General features: G+C 38.4%; 1 protein-coding gene across 3 annotated transcripts in view; it reads left to right on the top strand.

Annotated features, from left to right (window-relative positions):
• The window catches only part of LOC117763434 (anoctamin-1-like), a 46,056-nt gene extending 30,173 nt beyond the window's left edge, over positions 1–15,883 (top strand). For all 3 annotated transcript variants that reach the window (XM_034588549.1, XM_034588548.1, XM_034588550.1), the window contains 12 exons: positions 1,349–1,423; positions 2,347–2,415; positions 2,584–2,785; positions 6,486–6,597; positions 6,766–6,823; positions 7,700–7,800; positions 10,209–10,351; positions 10,929–11,081; positions 11,295–11,347; positions 13,300–13,484; positions 14,296–14,401; positions 15,385–15,883. In XM_034588549.1, the coding sequence (XP_034444440.1) occupies positions 1,349–1,423; positions 2,347–2,415; positions 2,584–2,785; positions 6,486–6,597; positions 6,766–6,823; positions 7,700–7,800; positions 10,209–10,351; positions 10,929–11,081; positions 11,295–11,347; positions 13,300–13,484; positions 14,296–14,401; positions 15,385–15,639 (1,512 nt within the window). In that variant the 3' untranslated portion in view covers positions 15,640–15,883. The remainder of the gene's footprint in view (positions 1–1,348; positions 1,424–2,346; positions 2,416–2,583; positions 2,786–6,485; positions 6,598–6,765; positions 6,824–7,699; positions 7,801–10,208; positions 10,352–10,928; positions 11,082–11,294; positions 11,348–13,299; positions 13,485–14,295; positions 14,402–15,384) is intronic.
• The last annotated feature ends 2,667 nt before the right edge of the window (positions 15,884–18,550 follow it).

Here is an 18,550-nt window from a genome sequence, read left to right as displayed (position 1 = left end):
TGCTCCCTTCACGTTTATGTTTCTTTTAAAATCTGTTTGATATTTAAACACTTGCAATGTTTAAGTGGTGAGTATAACTGGACTCTACATGTGTCCCCCGGCCCCCCTGAAGCTGTTGGTGAAAACAGCTGCCACTTGCCAGGGGTAGGAAGGGTTGTTGGGTGATGTGGGGGTTGAGAGGTGTTATCTGGGTTTGTGGGGGTGGAGGGAAAGGAGAAGTTGTTGGTTTGTGGGGGGTGAGAGGTTAAAGGTCCAGTGTGTGAGATTTAACTGAAAGGGATATATTGAGAGAAATTTTATATGAAATAATCCTAGTGATGTTTTCACTAGTGTGTTTCATCTAAATTATACAAATTCTTGTTTTCTTTACCCTAGAATGGGCCTTTATATTGAAATACTTTATATTTACAACAGGGGGGGTCCTCTCTTCGGAGGCCGCCATGTTTCTTGTAGTAGCCCAGACTGGACAAATTAAACACCCTTTGAGTTTTTATGAAAACTGAAGGTTACCAAAGGTTCTCTTTCTTGTTTGGGGGGGGGGGGGGGGGGGGGTATTCAGCTGCAACACTTCACCACTTTATGTCACTAAATTCTACACACTGCACACTGGGTTTTGGTGAATTAACTGTAACTAACTACTACATTTACCATAATCACCTGGACTTGGCCTCAGGTGCACTGCAGCTGAAAGTAACTTCTCAGCAACCCATAATGCAGTAGTGGTGTAGCGACACTAAGCACAAGGCTCGCAAATTTTAAAGGGATTTCGCTTGTTTCATTTGAAGTTTGGACCAATAAATGTTATATGATAAATGTTGGATCAATACATAAGGATCCTTCTTGTTTGACACGTATGATTGTTGTTTCTAAGGAAATAATGACACCTCATCTACAACATAACACATATACATGTGCCCCCCATCATCATCACATTAATATCAAGGCAATGTGTATGTGTCAAATAAGCATAAATATTCCAATGAATACAGATGATTTTATTTGTTGGATGTTAAACAAATCAGCCTCCTACACATTTTCATTCCATGTTAGGCAAATACAAACAGAGAAAAGGGACTGTCACCCTAACAGTAGGACCTACTGATCACACCAGACCACATTTATGAGAGCAATAAAAACGTTCCTCAAAACTAGCTTCAAGACCCCTTGAAAATACTCACACAGCATTGAAATATTTTAAATCCACTAGTTTTTAGAGCGTATATGACACTGTGCTTATCAAACCTCCCACCTGTACAATACACATATCCAGCTGGTGATTCCACTTCAATTCAGCAGCTTTTCTATGTGTTTCACTTTCATGTCATTTCTCTTTGTGTCACTGTTACAGGACCACCCCAGGGCTGAATATGAATTCAAGGTGATGCAGAAGTCTATGTGCAAAGATCAGAAAGCCCCGCACAAGGTAATAACATATAAGCTCTGCATATTTGTATCTCTCAAGTTGTATGTGTTAATTCAAAACATCACATACATTATTTTGCCATACTCTTTAAACCAGGCTACTTGGTTGTATGTCATTGACTTTTATTTGCACTTTATATATATTGTGTCAATAGCTGGGACAGGGTCCAGCACATCATTGCGTTTTAAAAGCTGGTATAGATAAAAAACGTATTGATATATATTCTTTTAAATGCACAGTGGTTTGTGTTTTGCTATTTGTGTTTTAAAGGCATGGTTACAGATATTTTTTCAAAGATCTATTTAAAGACGCAGTTCCAAATCCACTCCTGCAACTTAAACGACAAACAGAAGGTCACTGCACCAGATGCAGGGTTAAAGGGTTGTACTTAGTCTCTTAATAAATATTTATGTTTTTGGTGTAACATGTCATAAACCAATCAGAGTACCATCTTCTATTTCCATTAAATAGTTAGATAGATAATGTACAATGCCAAGTCAGTTCATTCCACTTCATCCCATCAGCACTTTTTGCAGCCCCGCCACAAATCAAAGTAGCTGCTGCCTCCATGGTGACAACCTTTCCCTCCCTGAGTTGTGGAGTAATATGAACTCTTTCTGCAGGAAATCACATGTGTGAAGTTAGTCCAATATAAAATGTCATCACCTCATCATTGTATTTTATGTCATTAGAGTGCTTTTGGACCTTTGAACTTGAAGTTCAGACTGTACGACTCCTTTTCTCCATGTTCTATGGTGAAAAATCAGCTGAGCTGTTTCTGTTGTAATCGTCCTTGCTTTGTTCAGCATGTCACATAGCTCATTGTCAACAGCCTCTCAATGTTGGAATATCTGTATTTACAACCCACTTCACTAAATCTGGATGTTGCAGTCTTACTGAACATTTTTGTGTTTCTACTTTAGGTGGAAAAGCTCACCTTTCGAGACCGCCTTCCTGCCTACATGACTAATATTGTCATGATGCTGTTGATGGTGAGGAAAACGTCTTGACGTACTGTGCGGGTAATGGTGAGTGTGGTGTTGACACCAGGCCCACCCTCACCCTCACACGTATGTTGTAAATCACTGATGAACGGTTATTCCTTTTCTCTCAAAGTCCACGTATCCTGTGTTTAATTCTGCAAACCTTTGCCTTGTCAGATTGGTGTTACATTTGCCATTGTGTTTGGTGTAATCCTCTACCGGATCTCCACCAAAGCTGCTCTCCACATGAGTTCCAATCCCATTACACGAAACCATGTACAACTGACGGTTAAAACCACTGCAGCCATCATCAACCTGGTGGTCATCCTCATACTGGATGAGGTGTATGGTGCTGTGGCACGATGGCTCACTGTGTTAGGTAAGTTCAGTGAAAAACTGGCATAGGCAGTTAACTGTGTGAAAACAGGCCGCATGTCATCACAATGAGACCTTTGAACCTTTTTAAACTGTTTTGCACGTTTATTTGTAAAACCTGATCATGGTTTCCATTGATAAAGGTGTGACATAATTATTTGTTTGTTGTTGCATTTAAAACGGTTATTGTTGTAAAGGCCATGTTAGGATTGTGGCTCTCAGATGTGAAGTGAACATTAGGTACAGCAGTTGACGTTTGATGTGATGCATTTAAATAGAGTATGGCTTTTATTGCAAGAAAATCTTTTATAAGCATTAATAAATCAAGAGAGATCATTTCAAGACCATATTTATTTACACCAAATCTTTGCTTTTCAAAGGTGTCTAAGTGCAAAGGTGTAAATCTATGATGGCCGAGATGTTTCACCCAAGGGTATTAGTAACACTAGTTGATTACCACAGTAGGTTTTCTCAGCACAGAGCACACAGGACACTTGTGTGTGCTTCTTCTCTCTGTGATCAGTCAGCACCTCTCTGACATGCTGCCATCTTTAAACAAGGGAGTCATAAGCTAACGGCAATCAGCAACACTAATTACCTTTTTACAAAGGTCTAGTAAACTGTTTATATTAATTTAAGAACAAATTCCAGATGTGCAATTCTGTCATTCGAATCCTGGCCACGAAGAAAAGCATGCATCTAAGTTGCATGCTCTCCATGGTGAGCTATTTGTATTAGGAGGAGCTAAAGATTACATTTTATTTAACACATTCATGGTCTTGACTAGAGAAAAGGCTGATCACCATTACACTTTTAACATACCCGATACATTGCAGTTGTCATGGAGACAAGCCAAGCCCAAGCCCGTTCCACCATTGCACATGTTACAGTGTCCTCTGTGGCAATATGGATGGGGGCTTGTTTTCAGCTGAATTTCTTTGTCCTGTTCCTTTTTTTTGTTTTTGTTTTCGTATGAAAATTTAACCGTTGAGCTTGGTTACTGTTTGTGCCGTGTTTAAAAGTGCAATTTGAATTTGAAATGACCATTTAATACCAGATAAAACCCTGTCTGAACAAATGTAAAGAATGTAGGATATGGCAATTTAGTGACTGTGTGTGAGAGTAGCAAAAGCTATGCAATTGTTCTGCAAACACTATCATTTAATAAGTTTATTGTGTTTACATAAATAGCATAGGAATAGTTTGATAAGAGACTTTATTTGTTCAAACATTTAAATCCACTGGTGGTTGCCCAAAACAGATCCAGTGGAACCAGCTATACTCAAACATCCATACAGTGGAAAATAAATGACATATATGGCAGTGCGAAAAGATGTAAAAAGTGCTTAAAACATGCCTTAACCATTGCATATGTTTGTCGTCTTCACCACAAACCAGACATAAACCAAACAAATCATCTGTTGATAACAGATAGTCATGTTATCTTTGCAAATAGTTCTTGCTATATAATATGAACAAAAACAAAGCGGAAACCAACTTGTTTCTGTGATGAGCTTTTGGGCTATCTGCAGTTGGAAAGAGGTGAAGCTGCCCATTTGAGGGCCATCACAATAGTACCTTGTTGAATTGACATGGCCTACTATTTACCCTTAAAGGTAGAATTTTTTACATCTCCTCTTTATAATACAGTGGTCCTTGGATGCAGAGCCTACAGGATGGACATTATACCTCAGGATGTCTCTTACAATTTTTTGATCCATTTTAAATAAATTCTTTATGTCCACAACTACACTATTATCTAATCAAACCAAATATATGCTTATTTATGCCTATTGCTATGTAATTGCCATAGATGTTTCAAGCATGGACCAAAGGGGCTTTTTTGTATCTTTTGTATATTTCTGTGTTTAATTTCCGTGTGGTTTCCTTACTGTGATGTCAACTGTTCAACTTTAAAGTATTTTATTGAGAGTATTTAGCCTTTTTGAGTTTGGAAAGTTTGGAAAATGAATGACATTCAATCTGATACAGAGCAAAATAGTGAGCTTGCCTTTTTTGGCACACACTATAATAATAAACAAATACCACATATTTATAACAAATCACAGGAAAGTATAACTCATTCAGTTCCTACTAATAGCTATATTGTTTATGTCAGAGGGGACACAACAGTATAAACAATTGAGAAAAACTGTAAAAATAATAAAACTATACAATGTAAAAAAGGTATCATGGCCAATGGTGTAAATATGTGTAAAAATAGGGTTAGGCTAAATACATGTATTTTGTGCTCTTTATGCAAACTTTTTTTTTATTATAGTATCAGTAGGTCACATTAATGAGACACTGATGGGCTGTGGATACAAAGGAGAGACTTCCAGCCCCAAACTAACCTCTGTGACTAACTAATTGTGCATGTGGTCCAACAGACACACATAGTATTTTTCAACAATTTATTATATATTTTTTATGATGTTGTTGAACAATTTTTCATGAATAATGAGATACTTTTGGGCATTTGTATTACATTTGATACTCATTTGGATGACAGAACCTCAATAAGCACGAGAAACGCCAATATGCGCTAATAGAAATGTTTTTTGGGGCTTTTGCTTATTCGATGTGCAAGGTCCAGTAGTTTGTAATGGTGTCATACATATAGTAAGCACACAGGCGCACAGGTACCCAAATGTGTGAAGTATTAATGAGAACTCCAGCCTGATGTTGAAGATGTAACTATGCCCAGTTAACATGCGTGTTCTCTGAAAAAAACCTGAGGTAAGCGACTGAAAGGCTAAACAGGACTTTTGGTGTAAAGGTGGTTAATTTGACCAAGCTGATCTTTGGTAGCATTACCGACACATAGTTTTGGATTTTACACACATTTGTAAATTATTGTGGAAATGTGAACTAATATTATCCATGAACTGGAACACCAACACGGCTCACTTGACCGCAGCAAGCAATTCAGTTTGTTTCATTTTCAACGTCAGTTGTTGCTCACTTCCATTGTGGTTGTGTTTCCATTGTGTTGATTTTGCAGTTGGGTTGTGGCTTTTGCGTTCACATTTTCTATTCATGCACTTGTGTGAACCATCTCTGCTCACAGTTAATTAATGTAACAAAATATTAAGCTTTACTCAGCTTTTCACAAAACATGTCGTGTATGATAGAGAAGCACAATATTTAGAAGTTCTGTATGAATGGGTGTGAATGGGTGAAAGTAACTTGTGGTGTAAGGATGACCAGAAAAGTTGCTGTATAAATACATTCCATTTACCATGTCTGTTTGCTAACTTGGCTTGTGAAAGGCCTATCCTATTCTTTTTTTTGTTACTTATTGAGAGAGAGAGAAAAAAAACTGTTGCAAATGTTAGAAGGGTTACTTTAGTTAGACACCAATGGACAGCTACATATGTTGCTTTATGTCCCGTACCCACTGACTTCCTTGAAATTTAACTCAAGTTTCTTGCTGCTGTATGTACCACATAGTGTGCTTGTTATGTGTCATTTATTTCAATCTATTTATTTTATTCTATTAATTTAATTTAAGCTGGGAAATATTTATGCCAGAGAGACTTGGTGCAATTCAGTATTACAAAAAATAAATGACCCTGGCCGAAATATTATAACAAAATCTCACTTGCCTGTAATGGCTTGTAATGGAGGGTCTGTGCTCAGAAGTACTGTTGGTCTATTTTTCATTTCAAGTTAAAATTAAAGAATCTAATGTTCCCTTTTAGAGGTTCCTAAATCAGACAAGAGTTTTGAAGAACGACTCATCTTCAAGACCTTCATCCTGAAGTTTTTCAACGCTTTCACCCCCATCATCTACATTGCTTTCTTCAGGGGAAGGTTAGTAACATCGTAATGTACTCACATGAGTAGTAATATTTGTATAATATTTAGTAAAATGCATTATATTGATGGAATTTTTTTTATTTAAATAATTGCAATGAAAATAGTTTAGGGTTAAGACAAGGTTATATCCTTTTAATGCCTTTTATTGATTTTCTCCTCTAGACTGGTAGGCAGGCCAGGCAGCTACCTGTATGTGTTTGAGTCCTACAGAATGGAAGAGGTAAGGTTTACACATTTGAAAATGAATGGCAAACTAAATGCTTCCTAATCAGACACTAGGATTAGAGTTGAGATAAACATCCTTGTTGTGTTGACAGTATAATTCTCTGGATATAAACTAAAGGTAAAAAGTTGATATAGTTATTATGATATAATCTTAAACATATACCTAGATTGATACATTTAAGATAAAAAGAAACTGCGCGCTGGGACAAAAGTCACTAAAGGGGCACACTTGTGACCCTTCACTTTAGCCTTCTTATTTAAATTTATGGAAAAGAGTAATTTATCAATATTTTTTTCATTAGACTTCAAATATACACAGCTTAATACCAGTAGGCTATATCATCATATAAGAAACTCCAAGTGACATATATATATATATATATATATATATATATATATGTCACTTAAAAACAGATGGTCAGCAGGATGAAACCAAAAGAACCCATTTATGGAAACCATGTTAGCCTAAACATATCTGGAGTTTGTACAGAATTTTAAATGCCACCTACATGTGAATGCGAAAAAATATGCTCCAGATTGATGCTAGACTGCATTTTTTTTGTATTGTGCATTTGAAATAAATTAAAAAGAAACAGAAGCAATCCTGATTGGTCCTGATTGCGTAAATACTCCCTTTGTGTATGGCACTTATAGTGTAGTATGTTTAGGCATTAACATTATAACTATACACCCCTTATTACTCCACACATTACAACCAAATGACACTGGTGCAGCAGCCTGTGGGTCTTGTTTCTGTAACTACTGCAACAACACACACAGTGCTGCTGTATGTTTTGTGACAGGTGTCTACAGAATCATGCAATTGATTTTGGAGCACACACTTAAACACAGGACATGGAATGTTTTGCAGTGTGCTCATGGAGGCTGTCTGATGGAGCTGTGTATCCAGCTGAGTATCACCATGTTGGGAAAGCAGCTAATTCAGAACAACCTTTTTGAAATTGGAGTACCGTAAGTATGCCAAACTTGCACGTAATGAAGCTTGAAAAAATAGAAAACATGCTGTTTATACAAATAACAGTTTCCCTATTATTACTATATTTGTGCAAGAGCAGTTGCTTCTTTTTCACAAGAACTGCAACTAAATTACACATCCACATCTGTCAGTAATTACGAAGACATAAACACATCAGGGAAATGATAATAAAGAATAGTGTTCTTTATTGTAGACATTAAAAAAGTAAGTATTCATACTTTCCCCCTTTTCTTAATAAATTCATGACATTATGCAATTTAATGATAAGAGAAAATTATGATAAAGTACTCGATAGTCCCTTTAACAGAGCTGCAGAGGTCCTCGGCTGGGATGGGAGAACCTGCTGCAACCTCGACTATCTCCATCAGTCAGAACTTTCCGGTGGAGTGGGTTGGCGCTATTTTAAGTGAAAGACAAGAACTGCTTGGATTTTTCCAAACAGTATTTAAAGACCTCATGGAGCATGGGGAGAAAGATTATCTGCTCTGATGAGACACAAATTAGACCCTTTAAACAAAACTTCATACACAGTGTCTGGTTAACAGGCATCATCATCTGGATAATACCTTGGTCAGAAATGAGAACTGCTCCACAGTGCACGCAACCTGAGACTAGGGCGAACCGAGGCATTAGGCCAAAACAACACTGGAGTGACTTTGGGACAAGTCTCTGATTTAAGTGGCCCAGCCAAACTGCAGTCTTCATCCTTGTCTTAAATCTTTTTAAGACGTGAAGATCAAAGGTCACAGGTTTACAGACACTATCTGCCAAGATGAATGAGATCCCTAATCCAGGTAGAGACTGCAGACCCAGAGAACTCAACACTGCTTCCAAAGAGTCTTCTACGAAATAGCCTACTGAAATAATGTCATAAATCTGTACTGAAAAGGGCTTTGAGTGGTCATCAAGACTAGAGAATTGCTATATAAATACAGATCATTTGTATAAAAACAGACTATTTAGTGACATCTAGTGGTGAAGTTGCATGTTGCAGCTGAATACCCCTCACCTCACCCTCCCCTTCCAAACATGAAAGAGAACCTGTGGAAACCTTCCGTTGTCATAAAAACTCAAAAGGTGTTTAGTTTGTCCAGTCTGGGCTACTGTAAATACATGGCAGCCTCTGTAAAGAGGTCCCATTCTAGGGTAAGAAAACAACAATTCAGACAATTTAGATGAAACACTTGTGAGAACATCACTAGAATTACTTTGTATACAATTTATGCCAATAGATCCCTTTCATCTAAATCTTACACACTGAAGCTTTAATGAGTGTAGATCAGTGGTCACCAACCTTTTCGAGCCCAAGATCCCTCTTTTATTCCAAACGTAAGCCGGGATCTACCACCCGGATATCTTCCGAAAAACTTCATCATCATGATCATATTTATTATTTCTGTTAAAGGCTTTATAAATATACACAAAAAAAGGCAGATATGCAACTTTATCTATTTAATGCTCAATATTGACATTATTATCAATTCATATTTACAGCATCTGTTCAATGCACAATATTTTGGTTCTCAGTTCAACAAGATATTTTGCAGAGGAGCTGCTACTGCAGCACAATGTTTTTACATAGGCTTTGCCTTGAATATGGCCGTAAATATGACTATTTCCTTGTATAAAAGTTGTCCTGTGCACTCAAATAAATACAAGTACTATACAGTATGAAGCAGTGCATCTTTCGCTCCTGCAAATATGTCACAATAAAACTGCTTTTTTTAAACAAAAGAATGGATTCGGTCAACAGAAACGCTGGATTGCTTTTATTTTGAAATGCATACAGGAACTGTTGTGATAAACATTTAAACTCAGGTGAAAGATCATTTTCTCTGTTTATTCTGCTGTGAACCACAGTGTTTATCTGTCTATGTCACATACATACGTATGTTTATCACATTCCGAACTGGTTTTAAAGTAAAAGCACTCCAGCGTTTCACTTTCTGAATACATTCATTTGTTCCAACGGGGCTTTGATCGTTATCACAAGACCAGAAGATGCACGTCTTCATACCGTAGAGTTCTTACATTTAGTTTAGTACATAATCGGACTTGTATTGAAGGAAATGCAGTTGATAAACCAGCAGCCCCACAGCCAGTAGCGGGCACACTGCCAGTGTGATCAACAGACAACCGACACACAGCTGATCTGGGATCGCCGGTTGGCGACCACTGGGGTATATTCATGACAAAAACAGAAATGTGCAAGTAATCATTGCTGCATACCACTAAGTCAATAATATGTCTGCATGCTTGTCTGTTCATGTGTGTGTGTGTGTGTGTGTGTGTGTGTGTGTGTGTGTGTGTGTGTGTGTGTGTGTGTGTGTGTGTGTGTGTGTGTGTGTGTGTGTGTGTGTGTGCAAATGTGCATATTCCTCAGCAAGCTGAAGAAGTTGATTCGCTACATTCGGTCAAAGCGAGGTGCTTTTCAGGAGGAAGAGAGAAAGAAGAAGCTGATGAGATATGAAACAGACCACTTTCTGGAACCATTTGCTGGGTTAACACCAGAATATATGGAAATGAGTCAGTATCACACCACATACATTCACACACAAACACACACACACACACACACACACACACACACACACACACACACACACACACACACACACACACACACACACACAGTCATAACACATTAAAATGTTTCAATGTTTTCCTCAATGCTGCATTTGGATCTTCATGCATTTACCAGTGTCATAGGCCTGTGGAATAGATGGAACATGACAAAAAGTAAACTGAATGAATTGCTTACTCCACTTTTAAAGAATACAATTGCAATCAGTGAGAAAATAAATTGAACCTTAAAAGGGGATGATCATGGACAGTGTAACTATTTTGTGTTGCGTGGTGCTATGAAGAGGAGAACCAATGCTGAACTAAGTTCAAAATAAAGGATTTAGCTATTTGTGGCAGGAATCCTGTTAACCCCTTCATCCAGTATTAATCCAATGTTCTTCTCATGTGCATAATATACTATAATATAGTTTAATGTATAGGGCTTCTGTTGTCCAATCGAGGCTGGATTTAAACACAGATATGGCTGACAGTTGGTTGTGATAACCTAATATTTTTGTCTGTCGTCCTCTATGTCCAGTCATCCAGTTTGGTTTTGTTACCTTGTTCGTGGCGTCCTTCCCGCTGGCTCCACTCTTTGCTCTGCTCAACAACATCATTGAAATACGACTTGATGCCAAGAAATTTGTGGCAGAGTTGCGGAGACCAGTGGCAGCAAGAGCCAAAGACATTGGTGGGTTACATTCATTTTACTGCAGATATTATAAAAAGGCATGAAATACACAGACACATACCCAATATTAAAGGAATACAGTGAAATCTTGGGGAAATGTTGTTAATGTTGTCCTATAAGCTTGCTCTTCAAGACCAACAAGCTTTGAGGACATATCCTTTCACTGTCTTAACGCTGAAATCCAGTAATCTATGCATATTGTTATATCTACAGGTATATGGTACAACATACTTAGAGGAGTGGCAAAAGTGGCTGTCATCATCAATGTAAGTAACATATTAATGTATTGACTTATCCTAATGCATATCTGTATGTAGTCTGGCTATATTTTGGCTCAGTACTCCATCACTCTGGGTTTAAAATGATGCAGGGACGGACAGACAAAATGGGCCACTGTTTAAACATGGAGATGAAAGCCCTATAACACTGAGGATGCAGAATATCAATAATAGCATCAATGCCACAGTGAAATGTTTCATTTGAAAACTACGTAATATTGTCGACAAAGTAGACATCTACCCGAGTGACTGTAATGTAATGATGAACGTTTCCACATTCACCCACTGTACAAAAGTAAGGCCAAAATATCCTGGATATGGGAGCTGCCTTCTTGCGCTGGTAAGGTCATTTCGAGCCTGAAATATCTGCCCAGCATTAGTCATGGAGTCCGGCTGGGATATTGATGTCCTGCCAATACACCTGCCTGACCGATCACCAGTTTATGACATTTCACTCCATTTAAATAGCGCCAAGTAAGTTTATCAGAAATAAACTAGTAGTTTGATTCTTTTAGTTTGTACGATGTCCAAGGGACAAGACTTATGACCTCTTCGGCAGCCACCCCTGCAGCGATCCACATTATTTATTATATACAGTCATTGGTCAAATCAAGGCAGAGAAATGTTGTCACAATGTTACTTAAAGCCAATGGAGAACTGCAATGGTTGAGGGGAAAAAAATGTCCTGCCCCATTTTAATTACACTTCTTTTCCTTTCCCTATTAACTGTTCAGATTTATTTTTCATTCAGCTCCTCTGCTTAGTCTTTCTGTGACACTTTGAGCCTTGTGCTGGTTAAACAAGGTCAAACAAAACAAATTAGCCAAGAAATGACACAGGCTCTCTGATGATGTGGGTGCAGCTCTCTACCAAATCATCTTCAGATTACAAGTGTATGTGATTAAATTACATTTAGCTATATGATCAACATCTGTTGTCTATATTCAATTCATTTTAATTTTATTTGTAAAGCACCAAATCATACCATACATTATCTCAAGGCACTTAAAGGGATAGTTCACAGAAAAATGAAAATTCACTCATTCTCTACTCACCACTACGTTACATAAGCAGGGCACACAGGAATTGGGCACGTATAGAGGCGGGCTTCACAGCCACTATGTTGCCAAATTAACAGCCTCGACCAGAGATCAATGACAGAGCCACATGACTGTCTGCCTCTCCTAAACATATTGTGACTGAATCAAAGCTGCAAAGTTAAAAAGCTGTGTAGTACGCAGTGAATGGAGCTTCTCTCCCTCATGAAAATACTGCTCCTGAAGCTCCAGAAACACCTTGTGAGTAGTCTTGCCCATACTACCACACCATCTTGATGCCTTGCAATACAACCAGTAGAAGCCTCTGTATGAGTGATAGAACAACTTCAACTCAAACACTATAGTCCAGTGTATTGTTTCATTTCAACTTGACACTATACTATGTCCCATTTCAGGGGCTGCATCCTTCACACTGCAGAGGCCGAACCAAATGAAATGGTCTGGTCTGATTTTATTTTCTTACTTATGTCTGAAAACAGATATATTTTTTATTTTATTTGTACGAATAGCTATTCGAGTGAGTTAAAACCTGATATTCAAAAATCCTATTTGTCACTGGGGTGCAATGAATCCTGGAATAGGTTGGCCATAGAAGGACACACTCATTGGATCCTTTGTTGGCCAGGAATGAAAGCATGCATTTGTTAACCACATTTGAAGGAGCCTTCAAAATGGGATGTCCAAGTTGACCGAGCCGCCAATCAGTCTTCAAAATCCAAAGGATTCAGCCCCTGAATTGTGACTTAGTTTTTTTTGTTTCATTCCACACAGTTTTGATTGTACAAGGTATATGAAATATATATTCACATTAGCTTAACTCGTATTCATGTCTTTGACCTTTGAACCCCCACCCTACCACTCCATCCCCTACTCCAATTCCAGGCATTTGTCATCTCCTTCACCTCAGACTTCATACCTCGGATGGTCTACCAGTACATGTACAGCCCAGATGGCTCCATGCATGGATTTGTCAACAACACCCTGTCCCATTTTAATGTCAGCCACTTCCAGGACGGCAAAGAACCTATGGATCCATTGCAACTTGGCTACCCTGTTGAGATTTGCAGGTGGGAAATCCATTTCAGTTCACAGTTGTCAATTTCTTGATGAAACATGTAAGAGACATGAAATGTAAGAGGACTATAGATAACCTTTATTTAGACAGGATATTAACCAATTGAGAGCAGAGCTCTCGTTTACGATGGTGCGCTGCATTTACATAAACAAGTAGAAATTACAATCGGAGGAGTAAAATGTCTTAAAAAAGGGATAAGATAGCCACATCAAGAAAAACAGGAGCATTCATCAACTAAAACTTCCTTTAACAAAAACTTAAACTGTTCTTAAATGGACAGCACCCAACTTTTCTCATGAATTTTGTAAATATTGTTATTTTGTTGAGGTGTTCTGCTGAGGTGAATGTGATATCTCTGGGATGCCTTGAGGGAATCCTTTCACATTTGGGACAAACAGGCAATTGGATTCATAGATTAAATGATTATTTTTGATGATCAGAGATCAAAGGGAAAGGTTTTTGGCCTCTTGAATGTGATTTTTCAAGACCACCTTGAGGGAATTTCTTCTACTTCTTATCAGTTGTCACTTGGAAATAATTAATTGATTATATTTCAGTGATCAAAGGTAGGTCATGGACCTTATAATTATCTGGAAGAAAACATTTTTAGATAGAAACTCCACTGGTTGATCGAGGCATACAACCGCACTGTGGTATTTGGGGTTTTGGTTGTTTTGAGTTTTTCATTTGTCTCACTGAGGGTTAAGAGCAGAGCATTTGACACAATGTTCAGCCCTATGAGAAAAATTTGATATTGGAATATGGGCTATACAAGTATAATGATTGATTGATCTTCACTAAAGGTATAAGGACTACAGAGAACCTCCTTGGTCAGCCACTCCATATGAGATCTCCAAGGAGTTCTGGGCGGTGCTGGCCGTGCGACTGGCCTTTGTCATTGTTTTCCAGGTAAGTTGACACACGCAAAAAGTCATAGAGATTTATGTATTTATTATATAATTAAATAAAGGCAGCTTGCCCCTGGCCAGTTTGCCTTTAATGGGTGAAACAATGCTGATCTGGCTTTTTATCTGGATGGATTTGCTGTCAGATCAGTTATCCTCACCAGTCCAGGCACTATTGGGTACTGGACTGTACCACCTGACAGCACATTCAGCTCAGTATCAACTGTGAACTCTGATAGCAGTAAGTTAAGACTTCAAAACAGAGTGAAGGAAACACCCTCCCATAATGACATAGAAGCTGGCCAAAATTTGACCATAAATGACACAATATTTTCAAGTCAGCAGAAACCAGCTGCCAGTCTGACTTGATATCACCATACAGAAAATCAGGCTACTGGCACTATGGTGATGTCATGCTGCCATCTAGTGACGCTCCCTTCACACAAAGTGTGTGTTGTAGCAGTAAAATAGAGTGCAAACCTTCCCATCATGATGAAAGATTAAGCAACCAACTGACAATCTTCCTACTTACACTAACCCACACATGCTCGGTGTACATGAATGGTCATGTGGTATGTGTTCTCAGGTGTGTTAATATGTGTGGAGATTACTTCTGATAATCTGAAACCCTGGATTCAGATTATCTAGATGGAGATTGTATTCATTTTAGAATGAAAACATATTAGTGTGGATGTAGCTTCACTCAAACAAGTCTTTGTCAACTTTTGGAATTTTGTATTATCATGTTGTCTCTGCAGTCTTCCTAATTTATTTTGCCTCCAAATTTGACACAGGCTTTAGTGATTTAATGTTTCTTTAACTTCACGTTTTAATATATCACATATGTTCCTATATACACAGTGCAGGATTGGAAGATTCTGCATTTGAAATCACATTTCAGTTGTAACAACTAGTTCTTTAATAATTCATTAGAGATAACACAAACAAATACAAAAGAACTGATTCTCTTCCATTTATCACCACCAGAATGTTGTGCTGCTGATGAATGATGTTGTGGACTGGCTAATTCCAGACATCCCTAAAGACATCAGCCTTCAGATCCACAAGGAGAAGATTCTATTGGTAGACCTCTTCATGAAGGAAGAGCAGGGCAAGGTCCTTATCCTTGAGAGCAGATCCTCTACAGGAGGCAAGGAGAACTGCAGCGGTAGCAACAACAACAACTGCACAATGGCCCACCCACGCTCCGGACTCCAAAACAACAACACTAAGAGCTTCTAATGCTCGTAACAGTGATTTCTTGGTACAGTCTTAGTTAGCAAGTCAAAGCTTGCTAGCAGCCTGCTTGCTCAGGCCAACCTAAACTCTTTGTTTTTGTTCTTGTTCAGAACATTCCTTCAACTGGGAGATTTGCTGGCTGATGAGATGTGAGGAAAATGGGGCCAAATGTGTTGCAGTGTGTGTAGACAGCTATCGAACTGAAAACTACTTCGTACATATACATTTGTGAAAGTGTACAACAATCTCTAAAAGTGTAGTCAGTTTTGTGAACGTGTACGGGAATCGTTAAATGTGTACGCAATCATTTTTATTGCAAAATATTTTTTATTGTAAACAGTATTAGACAACATAGCATGTGGATATATAATTTAACATAGAAGGGCAGTAAGGCATACCATTTCTGTTTTGACAGATTTTCATCAACCTCACTCAAAGGCCAATCAGAATTGTTGGAGAAGGTTGTTGATGTTATACCCATCATGATAGAAAATACATATAATATATATCCATCACAGGGCTGACACAAACAACCAATTACACTCACATACACATTTACAAATAACCTGCATTTCTTTGGAGTACTGGTATGGTTATGTAAGGAACTGAGTGTTAAATGAGTGTTGGAACGGAATGGGTATTTGGCTTTAAGAGCTGGAAAAAAGAATACTTCACCTCCATCTCAGTTACACTTGTCACTTGACTGTTTTCTGAAATAATACTACGCTCCTGCTGTATCTGAAAATGTAAGGTTTTCTTAGACCTGACACAAAGCTCACAGGCTCACAGTGCCAGCACCATTCTTTTCATGTAGTGTAGAGAACTGCACCATGGGAAGCATCCGAAACAATGATGCTGTGATGGTGCTGTAGAGCTACGGAAGCCACTGCACTGTACCCAACACCTCTGGCACAAAGAAACAGGGCTGAGCCAGGTTTTCTCTACTTTCCATCCGTCAAGGAACTGCCAGCTTGATAGGATTGTTAACTTTGTACCTGAAATCTAAAAATGACTAAAGCAAAATAGCATCAACAGTGTTTCTTCTAAGTAAATCAGATTTTTATTACTTATTACAGTAGCTTCCCATGTTTTGTATTTTATTGTTGAAGGCAAGCTAGCACTTTTCTGGTTTCTGTAAGCAAATGTATATGAAACATTAAAGCCTGATTTATTATTATTTTGAAAATGCTATACCAACGGTTATGGAACTGGTAGCTATGTAAGGATAAGGATAATAACCTGCACTGGATTAATCTTAATTTACTGCATGTTGTGACCGTTTATTTCTACGTCAGTGGTCATCTCAGTTCCATTTGTAACAGTAAGCCATATGTTACACTGTGATTCAGTCACTGTGTTCCTAATGCCAGTTGTGATGGGGTCACAAAGTAACATGCTGAAGTTAGTGGGACTAAAGACATCTGATGAATAATGGGAAATAATACATTTTCATATATAAATAGAATTTAGCATTTGGAGCATTGTAGCTGAAACATAGCATTGTACTACTGCAGTGGGGTAATAAAGATTAAAGTTGCATGCATTTAGCCCCCGAAAAAATTTAATGAACACATCACTTAATCTTTTTTCTGTGCTGTATTCAGAGGCAACAAACATACAAACAGCCGCAGTGTGACCCACCATTCCCTTACACAGCATGTGAGGATATTGCTGTCACAACAGCCTTCAGAAATTAATACCTCATATCTGATAGAAAATGATCAAGGACAAACTTGACACTATGGTCACTGGGCAGAACAAGGCTTAAAGGGCCCATATTGTGTAAAATACATGTTCTGGGCTTTTATTATCTTTAATTACTTGAAGGGGAAGAGTAGGGACCCTCAAAGTATGGAAACAGTCACTCCGCAGACTTTTTCACTCAGTTCATTCTAAGAAATATGTTATCGAAACGTCTCGTTTCGTACTTCCTCCCCCGTATGATGTCATTCGGGATCGCACTCGTCTCTCAGCCCCACCCAGCCGGTACCAGTCCAGCCACCGAACCCACCACCCCCGCTCCACACCACCACCCCTCCATACCAAACTCGACACTAAGCAGACATGTTAGTCCGTATTGAAACTCCGTTGTGAAACTCCATACTGTAACTCGGGATGTTACTCCTACATTGGCCGACTGTCCTGCTAAAATTTGAACAAACAGAGGACGGTGTAACTTACCGTTCAGAAACATCCTGTTGTAACCGACTGTAAATATGTGGCTGGTCTTCTATAGCGATATCCAAACATACCAACGTGAGTTTCAGCTGTGTTTACCAGAGTGAATGCGCCAGAATGAGACTGGTGATGGCCTGGTCGCATGTCAATCAAAGTGCAGTCAGCCAATCAGAGGAGAGGCTCAAGAGGCAGGTGAAAACAGCCTGTTCTTACTGCAGCTCCAGAGAGAGGCAGAAGAGACGATATGGAAATACACATTGCAGCAGCTTTTTCGACTTTAAACCACTGATATATCATCTTAGGGGGACCAATAGCTCAAATAAAATCCCAGAAAGGTGTAAAATATGGGCCCTTTAAGATATCTTGCTGTAGACAAGCTAACATTACTGCTACTGGTACAGGTAGACAACAACAAAACCTACCTACCTACCTACCTACCTACCTACCTACCTACCTAACACTAAACGTAACCCTAACCCATTGTTAAGTAAGACTACCCATCCGTTTGCACTGCAAATATGAGGTGCCATATGTTTATTTCACAATGGAGATTCTCAGCAAAAGGAGGTTTCAATCAAATTTGCATTTTCAAACTTGAATGCCATACCAAAGCAGCACTGTATCAACTGCCTAATACATTTCTAAACTCCTAAATTTGTGAAGACGATTATAATCTGTCTGACATCAGCCAATTTGATAGATAATATATATATATATATATATCAGTTTAAAACCT

This window comes from Hippoglossus hippoglossus, chromosome 6 (assembly GCF_009819705.1).
Source record: "Hippoglossus hippoglossus isolate fHipHip1 chromosome 6, fHipHip1.pri, whole genome shotgun sequence".
NCBI lineage: Eukaryota > Metazoa > Chordata > Actinopteri > Pleuronectiformes > Pleuronectidae > Hippoglossus > Hippoglossus hippoglossus.
Note: the sequence above shows the minus strand (reverse complement) of the source record. Positions and strands in the feature narration are given on the sequence as shown.